Source organism: Schistocerca nitens, chromosome 8, assembly GCF_023898315.1.
Source record: "Schistocerca nitens isolate TAMUIC-IGC-003100 chromosome 8, iqSchNite1.1, whole genome shotgun sequence".
Lineage (NCBI taxonomy): Eukaryota > Metazoa > Arthropoda > Insecta > Orthoptera > Acrididae > Schistocerca > Schistocerca nitens.
Window position 1 is genome coordinate 156,940,989 of NC_064621.1, and position 17,211 is coordinate 156,958,199.

A 17,211-nucleotide genomic window follows, 5' to 3' on the forward strand; every position below is an offset into this window, starting at 1 on the left:
GAACTTTTCAAACAACCCTCGTATTTCCTTGAAGTGTTTCTGCTTTGACATGCATACTTGTTACAGTTGGATATTCACGCGCAAGTGCTTGTTGTGTGTTTTTATACATAATGTAAAGAATTTATGTTTACCTGAGCCTGCGCACTCTCTTTAAGCCATACTATTTCAATAGCACACTTTTCTATCCTTCTCATGTCTCCCTTTTTTTCTGCTTTTTAGTTAATATGCTAATTCTAGTAATGAATATGTACTTGTTAAAATGCACATGCTGCTCATTGCAGCTACGTGCTTACACAATCCACAGGAGTGCTGCCTACTACAGGTGACTTAAGGCTAGTGCCTCTACTCTTCAGCCAGTTGGCACATGTATCTAGCTCTGTATATGGTATACTTATCCTTTGTATGTTCCGATGTCACATTTTATATTTAAATTTCATATACAAATCTTTGAAGCAAGACACTATGTGTTGTTAGATCCTTTGTCAAATGTCGTATTTTAAATAGTTTTAAGACAAAGCCATACAATAGAGAGATTCTACGTTTGAATGGTGATTAAGTGGATGACATGTGCATGTGCTAGATAGAGTCAATGTAAGTATACTTCAATAGAGGACAAATGTAAGAATGTAGAAGCATACATCACTAGGGGGTAAGATAGATGCTGCCTACAGGAAAATTAGAGAGACCTTTGGAGAAAAGAGAACCACCTGTATGAACATCAAGCGCTCAGATGAAAAACCAGTCCTAAGCAGAGAAGGGATAGCAGAAAGGTGGAAGGAGTATATAGAGAGTCTGTACAAGGTAGATGTGCTGGGGGGCAGTATTATGGAAAATGAAGAGGATGTAGATGAAGATGGGAAGGAATATAGGATACTGCATTAAGAATTTGACAAAGCACTGAAAGACTTACATCAAAACAAGGCCTCGGGAGTAGAAACATTCCGTTAGAGCTACTGATAGCCTTGGGAGAGCCAGCCATTGACACAACTCTTCCATCTGGTGAGCAAGATGTATGAGTCAGGTTAAATATCCTCAGACTTCAATAAGAATATAATAATTCCAATTCCAAAGAAAGCGGGTGCTGACAGATGTGAAAATTACCGAAATATCAGTTTAATAAGTCACAGTTGCAAAATACTAACACAAATCCTTGACAGAAGAATGGAAAAGCTGGTAAAAGCCGATCTCAGAGAAGATCAGTTTGGATTCAGGAGAAATGTAGGAACACGTGAGGCTGTACTTCTCGTACAAGACAGGTTAAGGAAAGGCAAACCTATGTTTATAGCATTTGTAGACTTAGACAAAGCTTTTGACAATGTTGACTGGAATGCTCTTTCTCAAATTCTAAAGGTGGCAGGGGTAAAATACAGGAGCAAAAGGCTATTCACAATTTGTACAGAAACCAGATGGCAATTGTAAGAGTCGAAGGGCACGAAAAGGAAGCAGCAGTTGAGAAGGGAGTGAGACAGTATTGTAGCCTCTCCCTGATGTTATTCAATCTGTATATTGAGCAAGCAGTAAAGGAAACAAAAGAAAAATTTGGAGTAGGAATTAAAATCCATGGAAAAGAAATAAAAACTTTGCAGTTTGCCAATGATATTGTAATCCTGTCAGAGACAGCAAAAGACTTGGAAGAGCAGTTGAATGCAATGGACAGTGTCTTAAAAAGAGGATGTAAGACAAACATCAACGAAAGCAAAATGAGGGTAATGGAATATAGTCAAATTAAATCAGGTGATGCTGAGGGAATTAGATTAGGAAACAAGACACTTAAAGTAGCAGATGAGTTTTGCTATTTGGGAAGCAAAATAATTGATGATGGTCGAAGTAGAGAGGATATGAAATGTAGACTGGCAAACGCAAGAAAAGAGTTTCTGAGGAAGAGAAATTTGTTAACATCGAGTATAGATTAAAGTATCAGGAAGTCTTGTCTGAAAGTATTTCCTTGGAGTGAAACCATGGATGGAAGTGAAACATGGACAGTAAAAAGTTAGACAAGAAGTGAATAGAAGCCTTTGAAATGCGGTGCTACAGAAGAATGCTCAAGATTAGATGGATAGATCACGTAACTAATGAGGAGGTGCTGAATAGAGTAGGGGAGAAGAGAAATTTGTGGCACAACCTGAGTAGAAAAAGGGATCAGGTGCTAGGACACATTCTGAGAAATCAAGTGATCACCAGTTCAGTACTGGAGGAAAGTGTGGGGGGTAAAAACTGTAAATGGAGGCCAAGAGATGAATATAGTAAGCAGATTCAGAAGGATGTAGGTTGCAGAAGTTACTCGGAGATGAAGAGGCTTGTGCGGGATAAACTAGCATGGAGAGCTGCATCAAACCTGTCTTCGGACTGATGACCACAACAACAACAACAACAACAACAGTGCTTCACTAAAATTATTTGTAAACATTTCTTATTCCCTGTTCTACACACAGTGTCTTAATATTTGTTAATAGGTACAAAACCTCCTGAAGAAGACAGTTTTAAAAGTATCAGAATCATGGTCAAGATTTAATAAACATATATTGTGCTACTGGTTGGCTACTACATTAATCTTTTGAAGCCCTTGCATGCATAGTTGCTGAAGAGAAGCCACGTCTAAAATCTTAGGTAAATTTTCTTTTCAACAAAAAGGAAAATTAAGCTGTTAGAAAATATCACCTAAACTGATAAAGTAATACTGACCATTAACTAAAAATATTTTCCCCTTCCCTATTGTTATAATATTGCAAAATGCGCCATTGGAACATAAATGGAGTGACTGGTGACATAATCTGCTGAGTTTTAATTAATTATGTTTCTTATAATTGCAATGAACTTTATCTGCCACCAACCTCTCCACTGACACAATAATAAAATATTAAAAGTGAGTTAAGAGGCTAAAAGTTAGTTAAGAGGTTAACTAAAGATAAAGAGATAATGCATTCAGAAAAACGCAATGATGCAAAATGCAGTAACACATGTTTACACTTAATGATTTGCTCAGCAAAATTATGTTGTGGGTCTCTTATTATTGATTTGCCTTTTTTATATTACATCGTTTCCTTAATTTTTATAGGCATAATTGGAAGCTGATATGGCTCTTTCATCTGCTGTTAATTTCCATTGTAGTAGTTGGAATATTCTTTTATCTCATGAAACTATATGTACAAAATAATCAGTGTAATTTATCATTATTTAATACTTATTTCTATCTTTATTTGCAGTGCAACAACATCAATTAACTCGTTGGCTACTGATTCTGGACCTGCAGGAAACCTTTCAGATCCCCTGGATACTACTATTGAATGTTTACTAAGAGATTGGCATCACAATCCAGATCTGCTATACTCTATACATCCAATTGATGGCAGCTTTCTTATCTGGTATGGTTTTACTTATTCCAAGCAGTAAAGTCTTAGCACAAAATTCAGTTGCTTAGATTTATCATGACAGATGTGATATATTTCAGGTAAAATTAACAGAACATCATGGTAACTTCTAATAGTAAAATGCTTTATTGACAGCTGACTTAACAATAGGCTAACAAGATATCTTCCACAGAAATAGTTGTTGCTGTACCTCATGTCAAAATTTCTGCATTTTCTCCTCATACACAATATCGTAGGCCATTCCTGTGCCACTTACGCGACTCATTTTCATTACCCTGCAACCTAAGGTTCAGTCTCATGTGAACACACCAAGTGCAAGACCTGACCATGCATGCACCCTACTGAAGTCCTGTTGCAAGTATTTCCTGTCTAATCAAAAGTAAGGTCATGTGTGAATACACTTTAACAACTTCTTAAAACACACATGCCATTTGATGAGTTACCACATCCCCTCCTCCCCCCGCCCCCTCATTTCCTCAGAAATGTCGTGGTGCAAAGTGATGCCTTCAGCACATTCTTTGCCCCCATCATCTCCGTGTCCTAGAGCTATGATATATCCCCTAACCATGGTCACCCCTTTCCTCTACATTACCCCATTCCCTATCTCCTGGTCTCACTCCTTCCTTTCTAGTCATTTTTGCCTTCATTCTTCTTGACTGACTTCATAAAAAAGAAATCTGAAAAATCTCTCTCTTACACTACTGCCTAGGTTTTATTTCTACAAAAATTTAACACATCGCTCGACAGTTGTCAAGATCAGTCACTCTCCCCTCTCCCATTTCTTAATATTTGCAGAACCATATTGTCATTTGTGTATGTGTTTTTGCATGTTGCACAAATACAAGAAAAAGAGCAAAAGTTGCACACTTAAACTCCCCTCTCCATAGTTCTCCTCCTTCCCAGTCCTGTCTTCCACTTGCTGTGCTGCCTGCAACTCCCCTTGCCTGTGACACGCCATGTTCACCACTGCCACATTCCAATCTTGGCTCTTTCTGCCTCTTCCTCCTAATCATCAGTCACCCCTCCCTCCACCCCTACCTCCCACTCCACATTTTTCTCCTCTCATCTCTCATCAGCTACATCTGACATAACGCCTCACCCCAGTTGAAATGCAGTACTCATATAGTGTATTGTGGCAGTGCAATGTAGACTTGTGTGCATGCATCTGTGTGTGTGTGTGTGTGTGTGTGTGTGTGTGTGTGTGTGTGTGTGTACTATTAAATAATGATAGTATGGTCATGGATAAAATATTCCAGAGGTAAAACAGTCCACCCTTTGGATCTCTAGATAGGGACTACTCAGGAGAATGTCATCAAGAGGAAGCAAAACAAGCATTCTACAGGGCAATGTGAAATGTTAGATCCCTTAAGTGGGTAGGTGGACTAGAGAATTTAAACAGGGAAATGGATGGGTTGAAATTACAGTGGGTATTAGCAAAGTGTGGTGGCAGGGAGAACAGAACTTCTGGTCAAGTGACTGCAGGTCTGTAAATACAAAATTAAATGGGGATAATGTAGCAGTGGGTCTATTAATGAAAAGAAAATAGGAATACACGTAAGCTACTGGGAACAGCATATTGATCGCATTATTGTAGCCAAGACAGACCTGAATCTAACACCCACAACAGTAGTAAAAGTTTATATGCCAACTAACTCTACAGATGAGGAAGAGATTGAAAGAGTGTGTGATGAGATAAAAGTAATTATTCAGATAGTCAAGGAAGATGGGAGGGTGGAATTTAATATTAGGTAAAAGAAGGCAGAATAGCAAGAGAACATGGATCAGGGAAAAGAAATGAAAGAGGAAGCCGCCTGCTAGAATTTTGCACAGAGAACAACTTACTCATTGCTATTACTTGGTGTAAAAACCTTGAAAGCAAATTGTGTACATGGGAGAGACTGGGGTACACAGGAAAGTTTCAAATGGATTACATGATGGTAAGACAGAGATTTCAAAACAAGATTCTGAACTGCAAAATATTTTCAGAAACAGAAATGGACCCTGACCATAATCTGTTGTTTATGAAATTCAGATAAAAACTGAAGAAATAGCTGAAAAGTATGGAATTGAGGGGATGGAATGTGAAAGAACCAAGGGTTACTGAGAATTATAAAGGGAGGATTAGGCAAAGATTGACTGAAACAGGGGTAAACAACACAACAGAACAGTGATGGGTAGCCTTGAGAGATGAAATAGGGAAAGCGGCAGAGGATCAAAAAAGCAAAAAAGACACTTGGTAAAAATCATATAATGCATGAGATATTGTACTTAACTGATGGAAAGAAAAATTATAAAAATGCAGCAAATGAAATTGACAAAAGGGGGTTACATAAGTCTAAAAAGTGAGATTGACAAAAAAGTGCAAAATGACAAAACAACAATGGCAAGGTAAGAAAAGTAACAATGTAGAGCAGAGACAAGCACAAATCAGCTCAATGAGCAGCACTCCAGCTCAGGCAGTAAAAAGAGCGGAGTTTGCACTCTGGCAGAAGTTAGCATTGTAGCTGCTTACACAGCTTGCTGTAAGAACTGGAGGAGGGATGCTTATCAAACCAGATGTAAACGTGTGACATTGTGCTTTCTAATGTCTCATTCTATTCAGTCCATTAGATTGTAGTGCTAAATAAATATGTTTAATTATATTCCTTTCATTAGATCATGCATAGGAAGCAAAAGTAATTACCTTGACATCTGATAATTCCTTTGACTGCTACCTATATTCATGAAAATACAGTAGGCCAACATAAAAGCTTATTTAGAATAAAGCATAACCAATGAATGACAAACTAACTCTAGGTTAAGCACAGAAATAAATAAATGAATAAATATAATTCACCATAAATAAAACATAGGCTTATGTATTCTTATATATATTAAATGTCATTCAGCAGATGATGCGGAGATGTGGATCTCTTTTCACTGAAAAAGACATGTTATATTTGGTGCGATTGATCTTGCACTTGCAATTCGCAGAACTGCAGTGAGATCTGTGTCATTTAGAGTGGCTCTTTGTGGATACTTATTTATCTTCATTAGAGAGAACAGGTATTCATACAGATATGTTGAGCCGAACATTGATAGCAGTTTGGCAGCTATTTTGTGCATATTTGGGAAATCGGTTTGCAGAAAATGTTCATAAAAATGTGGTAGGCTTGTTTGTGGTTCATATTTAGCCTGGAGTTCACTATCACATTGGATTGTGAGCAATTCACACTGTAGAGCAGATGAAACATCATCTGTTATTGTGGTAGTTGAAAAGGATGCAGCAAACACTTTCAGATCCATCGATAAATCATCCAGATCTCTAAATCAGATGGTAAACTCCTTCACAAGACTCACAAGAGTACCTGAAAATGTCTGCAACTGATCTTGAATCAAACTAGATTTCCACACTGACGATTTGGAAATATAGGCTTACTCACATTTCAATATATGATGCTGCCAAAGCTACAACATTTGTGTGATATCAGTAATACAGTCTGCAAAATGAGTAATAACTAAATAGTTTCCTGCAACTTAAGATTAAGTTTATTCATTTGGAATGTGATGTCATTGAGAAATGCTAACTCATTAATACATTTAAGATCAATGAATTTATGACGGGAACACCCCTTCGTTTCCATGAATAAAACTTATGTTGTCCAACAAATCAAGAAAGTGATCAAACATATTACCCCTACTGAGCCAACAAACTTCTCGAAAGTATGCAGTATCACCAAATTCTCACTCAGTATCCTTCAGGAGAGCTTTAAATTGCCTCAGGCACAGGCTGTGACTCTTAATAAAATTAAATGTTCTCACTACTATGGTCATTACATTTGCCATTGTGATGGTTTTTGTGCACAGGTGTTCTTAATGAATCAAGAAATGCACAGGTACAAACCTCACTTCATGTTGCAGTAGTTTGCTTCTCAGACGACCTATAAGCCCTGCTTTACATCTAACCATGCTGGGAGCTTCATCAGTGGCCACTGAAATGAGCTTTTCCTGTGGTAGACCAAACATGATAAATACATTTCCCATGAACTGCAGTAGCTCATCACCTGTTGTGGTGTCTTTGAGAGGACCTAAATCAAGGAGTTGTTCCTCCTGTATGTTTCTATCAACACCTCTAATAAGTATTGTCAGTTGGGCTGTGTCCGATAAGTTGGTACTCTCATCTAATGCAATAGGAAACATCAAGACATTCGAAATGATGTCCATCAATTGTCCCACAGTATCACCTGACAATCATTCAACACGAGTTATAGTATGCTGCGACACTCAAACTTGCGAAAAACCATGATAATTGTGAACACAGCTCATCTGCTGTGACTACCAAACTCTGCTTCACAAATTTGCTGGCACAAAATGGTCGGGAAGAACGGGTGATCAGCAAAGCTATTCTGTAATTAGCACAAACAGCTGCATCAGAAGAGGAGGCATCACATTTATGTGTAAGAAATCAACAGATTTGTTATTTCAAAGGAAAATTTGGTTTATTAGACACCATAATTAAGTTATATCATATGTAGGTACAACAGTATAATACATACCTCTGCTTTAGGTCATTCCTCGTGCAGATTATTGAGAAGATTAAGTCGTATTTCACCCTCTACACTTCCATACTGATTGAAGTGATGTGTTCTGTAGTGACATCCTAAATTGTACTTGTTTATGCCTAATATTTTACCACATACCAAACATTGTGCTCCTCCTTTGCTGTCAGTGAGCAAGTAATCACACTCCCAAGTAGAGTTGAACTATAAAATAGAACACCACTTTACCGCATTGCTTTGACTAGCCATTTCAGCTACACAACACACTGTACCATAACATAATATACTCAGCTAGGTACATTGTTGTGGCTATGCTTGCACCTTGACTGCTCATATTGCCATCTAGTCTTTCCAGAACAAACTATTAGATAGACATCAGCTGCTCTCAGCTCCTTGGCTCTACCCGTGCTCATGCAGGTGTCTCTAGGAGTGCAGCTCTCTCATTACTGACCTATGATTTTGAAGCATGTATAACTAGGGGAAAAATTGATGCCGTTGAAGGGATATTTGGAAAAAATAGAAGCATCTGTTTGAATGTCAAAAGCTCAGATTATAAGCCAGTACTTAGCAAAGAAGAGAAAGCATAAAGATTAAAGGAATATATAGAAGGGTTATACAAGGGAAATGAACTTGAATGCAATGTTAGAGAAATGGAAGAGGAAATAAATGAAGATGTGGTGGGAGATATGATATTGCAAGAAGAATTTGAGAGAGCACTGGAAGACCTAAGTGAAAACAAGGCCTCTGGAGTGGAAGAATTATTGAGACAAAACTATTTCACTTGGTGGGAAAATGTATGAGACAGGTGAAACACCCCCAGACTTCAAGAGGGATTTAATAATTTCAGTTCCAAGGAAAGCGGGTGCTGACATGTGAGTGTTACTGAACTATTAATTTATTAAATTATCGTTTCAAAATGCTAAACAAATTCTTAAAGTCTGGAAAATCTGGTAGAACCAACATCGGGGAAGCTCAGTTTGGATTCAAGAGAAATAAAGGAACCTGTCTTTGAAAGTAGGTTAAGATATGGCAAACCTATGTTTATAACATGTGCAGACTTAAAGAAAGCTTTGGACAATGTTAAATGGAATACTCTGAAATTCTGAAGGCTGTAGGGATAAAATGCAGGAAGTGAATGGCTATTTACAAATTGTACAGAAACCAGATGGTAGTTACAAGCATGATAAGGGAAACAGTGGTGGAGAAGGTAGTGGGACAGGGTTGTAGCCTCTCCCCGATGTTCTTCTATCAACACACTGAGCAAGCAGCAAAGGAAACCAAAGAAAAATTTGGAGTAGGAATTAAAGTTCAGGGATAAGAAATAAAAACTAAAGACTTTGAAGTTTGCTGATGACATTGCAATTCTGTCGAGGACAGCAAAAGACTTTGAAGATAGTTAAATGGAATGGATAGCATCTTGAAAAGAGATTATAAGATGAACCTCAATAGAAGTAAAACAAGAGTAGTGGAATGTTGCTGAAGTAAATCAGGGATTGCTCAGGAAATTAGATTAGGAAATGAGACACTGAAACAGTAGATGAGTTTTGCTATTTGGGCAGCACAATAGCTGATGATAGCAACAAAAACTATTTCTGAAAAGAGAGATTTTTTAACATATAATGTCTTTTTAAGCAGTAAGAAGTGTTTTCTGAAAGTCCAATAAACACAGAGTCTTTAAAGATATGAACTTCCATGTATAAAATAGCTTCAAACTTCTGACTCCTTTAAAAATGAAGTAATGTGTTAAATATTTGGCATTAAGCATGTAAATGTTTGTAAAGTATTTGAAATATTGTTGGCAGTTTATTGCAAGTCACTAAGTGTTCTTATTCTCAGTTACTGGTTGAATATACTCTCCACATTTGTGTGCAGTGAGTTACACTACTTGAAGACATGTACACTGCTTCTAACCGTAATACTTGTCTTACTATATTTAACTTTTAACATAAGATTATACCTCTTGATGAGTAGACTATGGCAGCATTTTAAATTTTTAAATTAGACCAAAGTATGAATACTGTAAGCAGATTCAAATGAATGTAGGTTACAGTAGCAATTCGGAGCTGAAGAGGTTTGCACTTGATTGCATAGCATGGGGAGCTGCAGCAAACCATTCTTCAGAGTGAAGATGACAACATTGTCTTATAATTATTATTTTTAGTTCTTTTTTTTTTCAGGTATAAAATAATGTTTTGTCAATATATCGTGTTTTTAGTACACCTTAGGTTCACAACCTTTGAAATCCACAAGGGGAGAGCCTAAGTCACTGTGCTTTTGGCAGTCTGTAAACAAAATTGCTCCTCATGTGAAGTATACTATGTATTTTACATTAATGGAAAATTTTGCAGAAAATAGTTATCATTTTTAATTTCAAACATCAGTGAAACAATCTATTCAGGTTGGCTGCAAGCACTTGGCTCTCATGTTCTATATATCTGGTATTTTACAGAAAGTCATATTCATTAGATATCTCTCTGTAAGGTGTTGGGCCTGGTAGTGTAGCAGTAAAGCAAGTGCCTGGAATCTAAGAAGCTGCAGAATCAAATCCCAGTTGGGCCACGGATTTTTTAGTCTGCATTTTAACATAGCCTTCACCTCTCAACAATGTGAGAAGTCACTAGAAATGACACGTGGTTCGGATTCCTTAAACTGTAGGTCTCCTTTCCCCAGCTGGATAACTGGGATGTGTTACAGACATACAAAAGTCACCAAAGTTGTGTCCAGTCAAAAGATATTCACCAGGCCAGTGAGTCACATGAAACTATCATCTCTTTAAGCTGTGCATAAATTGTAAATGTTTTGTTTGTCATAGTAACTTTTCCATCTCCAGGATTGTGGAGTGGCTGGATGAATATCACCCAGGGTCATTTCGCCAAGCTCAAGTATCTTTTTCAACACGCATCCCCAATGCATTTCCTCTTGGCGATGCAATGACCATGTCTACAAATGTATGTTTGTACAATGCGTATGGCTGCCATAACTACAGAGATGTGCTGAAGCCACCTTCTACTAACAAAGGGCCAGTAAGTGGACCAGCAGGTGGGACTGAGACAGATGCTCCTACACCGCTCCCAAGTGTAATCGAAGAGGAGGCAGACTGGGATCCTTCAACTCCAGCTAAAGACACTTCACAGCACGTTCCTAGCAATGTGAAGAGTGCTGATCCACCAGTAGCTGCTGCACAGAAGGAAGCTGGGGCTACAAACCAGGAAGGGGTGTCAGCAGATCCTTCTCCTACTCTCTCCATGGTGTCAAAGCATTCCAATGGAACTCTCAATCTCTGGCAGCTAACATTTGGTGATAGTACAAAATTCTCCCAGGTAAAGTGCTTTGTGATCATCATCCAACATTTTACATGTATTGTGTTTTTTTTCTTATCTTTATAAGGCAATTCTGCTGAAAAGATTAAAATTACATATATTTGAAATCTTCATTTGTGTACCCAACTGAATGACTAGCATGTGTATGTGATGAATGAGCTAGAACTTTATAGAACTGGGAATAAAATGGATCAGTGGTTACTTTCATATCTAAAAAAGGACATTGGAAGCTGAACCCACCTGATGGATTAAAACTGTGCACCAAACCAAGCATTGATCATAAAAGGCAAGGATCTTGATTTAAAGCCTTGAGGAACACCTGTCAAGAAGTTCCAGTAAATCACACAGTATGCTACTGTAAAAAATTACTTTGCAAAGCAGAATGTTGTCCTCTGGTAAAAGTGAATTTTGCTCAACTAGTGTGTAGCAAAATGGAAGGTAACGCTAATAGGTTACATAAAAAAAAGAAACATATGCATGAACTTGTAGTTAGTACACTAATCTCCAGCCATGAGTGTCAGCTTCCAAAATGGTTCTACTGCTTTTCCTACAAATATATTTGTTACTTGGGGGGGGATGAATTCACTTTGCTCCTGTCGACCCAGACATTCATCTGACTGATCAGCTGTGGGGATGAACAACATAAACACTTGAGCTATAGAAAATAAGTTGCAACTTAACTGCATAAAAACCCTGTCTATACAGTTTCTTCTAAAAGTAGTATATCCTCATGTCCTCAATTTAAAGGATCTAAAAGATCTTTGCAACAACAAGACACTACGATAAAGTGTGCACTAAAAAAGGCTGTGGTAGTATCGTGACAGATACAATATGACACGAAAATGTAATTATCCGTAGGTGGCATTTGATATGAGTGCATGAGTGACTTGTTGGATGTGAAGCCTTTCTGTGACAGTATGGGATGCGTAATGGTTCCTTATAATGTGGACCATATAATGCAGAATGGTTTGCTGTAACACTGGACATGTGACTTCTGTATGTCAACACCAAGTGAGATGGTGCAGTGGGAAGACAGTAGACTTGCCTTCAGAAGGAGTGAGTTTCAGTTCCTGGTCTGACAATCCAGATTTAAATTTTTACTGGTTTCCTTAAATAGTTTAAGGCAGATGGTAGGGTGCTTCCATTAAAAAGGATGTGTTTTTATGTCCTCTTTAATGACATTATCTTCCTTACTTCTGAGGGTACACAGTGATCTGTAACAGAAAGCTTAGGACTACAGAGTGTTCCACTTAGTGTCCTTAGCACATTTTTCATGTTGCACATAAACAGCGATCAGCCAGATCAGTATGTCCACCTTTGGCATAGATACCAGCAGTGCCACTTCGGGCATGGAAACAGTGAGGCCTTGGTAGGTCAGTGGAGGGAGTTGGCACCACATCTGCACACACAAGTCACTTAATTCCTGTAAATTCCAGGGAATGAGAATGAGCTCTGATGCCATGTTCAATCACATCGATTGGGTTCAGATCTGATGAGTTGGGGGGGGGGGGGGGGGCAGCACATCAATTAGAACTTGCCACTGTGTTCCTCAAACCATTTCATCACTCTCCTGGCCTTGTGACTTGCCACATTATCTTGTTTGCAAAAACACTGCCATCAGGTAACACAGGAAACATGAATGTCATGAAGGAGTGTACGTGGTCTGAAACCAGTGCACTATGACACTGAAACCAGTGTCATGGTGCCTTGCATGAGCTCCACTGGACGCATGGATGCTTAAGGGAATGTTCCCCAGAGCATAATGGAGCCACCATCAGCTTGACTCCATCCTGCAGTAGAGGAGTTGAGTAGCTCATCCCCTGGAAGACAATGAATTCACACTCTCCCATTGGCATAATGAAGAACGTATCGGGATTCATCAGACTATGTAGTTTGGTGCACTGTGTGTTCAAACAAACTTATATAACCTGCCCAGCATTAAAGTCTGATGTTAGTTCTGCCACTTTTCACCACCTATCCCGTTTCACCAGTTTGCCCAGCCTACAACATCCGACATCTGTAATTGAGAATGGCTACCCAAGCCCACGACATCTGGATGTGGTTTTACCTTGGTTTCTCCACATGTTGAAAACACTCACCACAGCACTCTTCAAACACCTGACAGGTCATTCAGTTTCTGAAGTGCTTGTGCCAAGCCTCCACACCATCGCAATATGCCCTTGGTCAGCTTGTGAACAGAGTGTGTGAATCACTCTCCTTGTTGAAGAACTCTTCATCTGTCAAAAGGGCAGTACCCCACTACTTCCAGGTGCTTTCATGCTGTGAAAGACACCACATTCACTGATCCATGTGGTACTTCTTTGCAAGAGAAATGAATGTGACAGGTTTCCAAATACAGAGCAGAGCCTCTCAGAGATTACAATACATAGTCTAATGGGAAGGACGTGATCCTTAAATCTTTGGTGAGGTTAAACATTTTAAATTTCTAAGGCTGAAACTAGATGGAAAGCTTTCTTCAAGCTTGAAATCCAGAAAGAAGTTAATGCCATGTTTCTTGACTCCTAAAAAACTTTTGACACAGTTCTGAACTGACATTTAGTTAAGAGAAGATCGATTCTGGTGAAACTGCCACAGCATAAGGCCACTGCTCGATCTCGAAAAATGTCATGCGCTGTTATTATCTGTTAGCCCCACTCATCTCAAATGATAAAGACCAGGACGACATGTGCCCCCAAATATAATCATCATCATCATCGCTATTGCTGAGTTAGTATTTCACAGTCTACTGGTATCATTTTGTACATGACAAAATATAGTTTGAGCACTTAATGTTTAAAATGTGGCATGCAGGCAGCTGCTTTTCTTATAAATACATTCCATATCTCATAATGAACATCCATAGAGTCAGAAATATATCTAGTACACTGCAGAATTCTTCTGCTACATCAGTAATCCCTTGTCTCTCCAGATTCAGGCTATCATTGATTGCAAAGAAGACTTTATTAATTGGATGTAGTTTGATCATTAGATATGTAACAAAAAGTTTTGAATAAGTGAAGGGGAGAAATGGATGCAGTGTGAACTCAATATACATCAGTTTTCCACCATGTCAGTGAGCCACACAAGAAACAATTGAAAATATACCATGCAGTAAGTTGTGTGTCATCACTTGTATCAACATTAACAACATTTGGACTCAAAACCAGTGTTAGTTCCTTCTTAACACTGGAAGAACTGATAAACGTAGATTGTCTCTCATGGGGGATTTCCACTTACATTATTCATAGAGCTCCTCAGGGTTCCCTCGTTTGGAGTTACGAGAGATTGCAGCTCAGGGGTTTTGTCTTTGACTTTTTCTGTTGCACATTTCTTGACAGTGCTTTGTGATGGCCTCATTTGCCCTGGACATACATGAAACAACATAGCATATTGGATTCCTTTGTGGGAGTGGAGCATTCAAATCCCCTTCCGGACATCTGGCATGTGGTTTTCCTTGATTCCCATAAATTACTTGAAGTGACTGCCAGGATAGTCCCTTTGAAAGGGCCATGGTAATTATGATGCCTTGTTCATGTCAAATTGGAGCTTGGGCTCATTCACCAATAATCCTATTCTTATGGCAAGTTAAACCCTAATTTTCCATCCTTTTGCTCTGAATAGATCTTGTGTGTACCAAGACGTGAAAGCAGTTACTGAATCCGTTCGGCCCATTTGGAGGACATGCAAGGTTCATTTCTTGACTTTTTGAAATTATTAATCTGCTAGATCAAAACATACCATTTCATGAATTAAATATGAAAATTTGTCACAAATTGATTATTCTTAAATAAGTGGATATCCAACTGAAGGATTTATATCAAAGCCGTAATATTCACCTGTCAGGGAAAGTAGTAGTGATACTGTACACCAGTGGAACTTAATAGAAAGTAGAAGAATTGACAGCTGTAGAACACACATCTGAATGGCAGGTTAGATTCCACGTAAGTAGATGTTTTTGTTGTGCTGTAGTGGCAGGTAAAGTCCACATTAAATGTGCAATCCACTGTATTTGACTGGATGAATTCGAAGATCAGCTGAAGGCTGGAGCATACCACCCCCAATAGGACCACAGTCAGTAAAGCCTGTGGTGTTCAAACCAACCTTTTGATTGAGTTAATGAGAGTTCTACTTTTTCCCCTTGTCCATTGAACTAATGATGTTTTTACTGACTAGCAAATGGAAGTTGCAAAATCAGTACTCTGGCCTCACTAACATTATGTTCCTGTAGTACAGGAGCTAATATATTGAACAACTTGGCCAGAAATCTAGAAGTGACACTGGTATTATTTAATATCTCCCAAGACTTTCTCAACATTACAGGAATATTAACAAGGAAGGGTGTAATCACCAAGATGTTATTACAACAGTGAGAATTACTCATGCAAAAAGTATGATTATGAAAGGTTTTTTAAAAAATATTTTTTACGTTATTGTCATGTATATCCTACCTGAAACAGGAAGAGTGAACATTCAGCTTGCATAAGACACATGTAGATTAGCCATAGTCATAGTTTCACATGTTATTTATTGCACTTGAAGTAATTACATTGCTACTAATGTAGTAAAATATGATCATTGTGATTTAGTTGTCATGTGGAGAATAGCTTTGGTAATACCATCTCAAAAATATTGAAAAAATTAGTTGAAGATTACTGTGGGAGTACTACGTTTATAGTTAATAGCAAATTTAGGATTCTATAAGACTTTTGCACAAGGCTCACAAGTTTCACATTCATGCTTTGGCAACTGATCTCTCAGTAAATCACTGAAAGTTACAGTCTAGTGCAACTGATTCAGCTGCTGTTTAATCAGTATCCTGGCATGCACATGATCAATGTATTTCTTAACAACAGTAAATAACAGCTGAAAAAAACCTAGTGTGCAATCATTTGTTTTATTGTGAAAAAGGGGGGAGGATGTTCTCTCATCCAGGGTACATAGTTAATGGCAAGCAGCTTCTGAGAATGGAGGATTCGAGTCAGTTTGATTTGTAAAGCTGTCAACACCTAATGATGACTGACAGTTGATAGACTTAGGAGATACTTGGCTTAACAACGGCTATTCAGGACGTAAAGTGACATTGCTGCGAGTCTTCCATGATGAGCGAGATACTTGTAAGGGAGATAGTATGTTCACCACTTGACTTTGTGGCACAAGCAGATCACACAATTGTACAAGAAGTCAGAGGATTCCTTTCATTTGTAGCCAAGTGGAGGTTATTAACCAGAGCCTGATAGTAGTAGTTGGATGTTTTTGGATCTACACTACCCTATTTAGAACTCTGAGGTAGCAGAGAAAGCTGCACCACAGATACAAAGAACTCTAACCGTAAGCAAGAATAATTTAAATTAAATCAAAAGAACAAACAGGAAGATTAAGTGAGTAGCATTAAAGGAATTTAAAACTGTGGTTTATGGAAAATCTGCCAAAGAACATAAAAGTTTTTTGAACCACATACAAAGGCCGTAAGCTGAGTGAGATCACTTTCAACCAATGAAAACCATACTAAAAGTTCACTTATGCGGTACTAAACTGCGAAACCACTAGGTCTACAGATCAAGGCATGTTAACCTAATGGAATTCATTTAGAGCATACTGAATACGTACGTAGCAGAGTTGACCACAGTTCTTCCTACCACATACAGTAGAGCACTTCAGCAACAATACATTTTGTATGACTGGAAGGGAGTTTACTCTCCTTGTTAAGTGGGATAGTATGAAGAACGGTGGACTTCTACCACTGATTCCAGCTTATGATAATTTTTTAGCACATGTGGGAATCACATATAATCAGAGTAAAGAGATGAATTCACCTCTCTGAGTGCATGTAAAGTTTCCAAAAAATGGGTTATAAGAGTAAAAAAAAAATGACAGTTTTTAATTAATATCTTCTCACTTATTGCATAACTCGTTTATTGGTACAATATATTGGGGTACATGTGTCACTTAAGAGACATGAAAAAACAAGTGCATCATAAGAACCCT

The 17,211-nt window shown here is 38.2% G+C and overlaps 1 protein-coding gene across 1 annotated transcript in view; it reads left to right on the forward strand.

The window, feature by feature from the left end:
- The window catches only part of LOC126198479 (dmX-like protein 2), a 304,650-nt gene that overhangs the window by 78,205 nt on the left and 209,234 nt on the right, over positions 1-17,211 (forward strand). The window contains exons 11-12 of the mRNA XM_049934840.1: positions 3,204-3,362; positions 10,737-11,226. Of these exons, the coding sequence (XP_049790797.1) occupies positions 3,204-3,362; positions 10,737-11,226 (649 nt within the window). The remainder of the gene's footprint in view (positions 1-3,203; positions 3,363-10,736; positions 11,227-17,211) is intronic.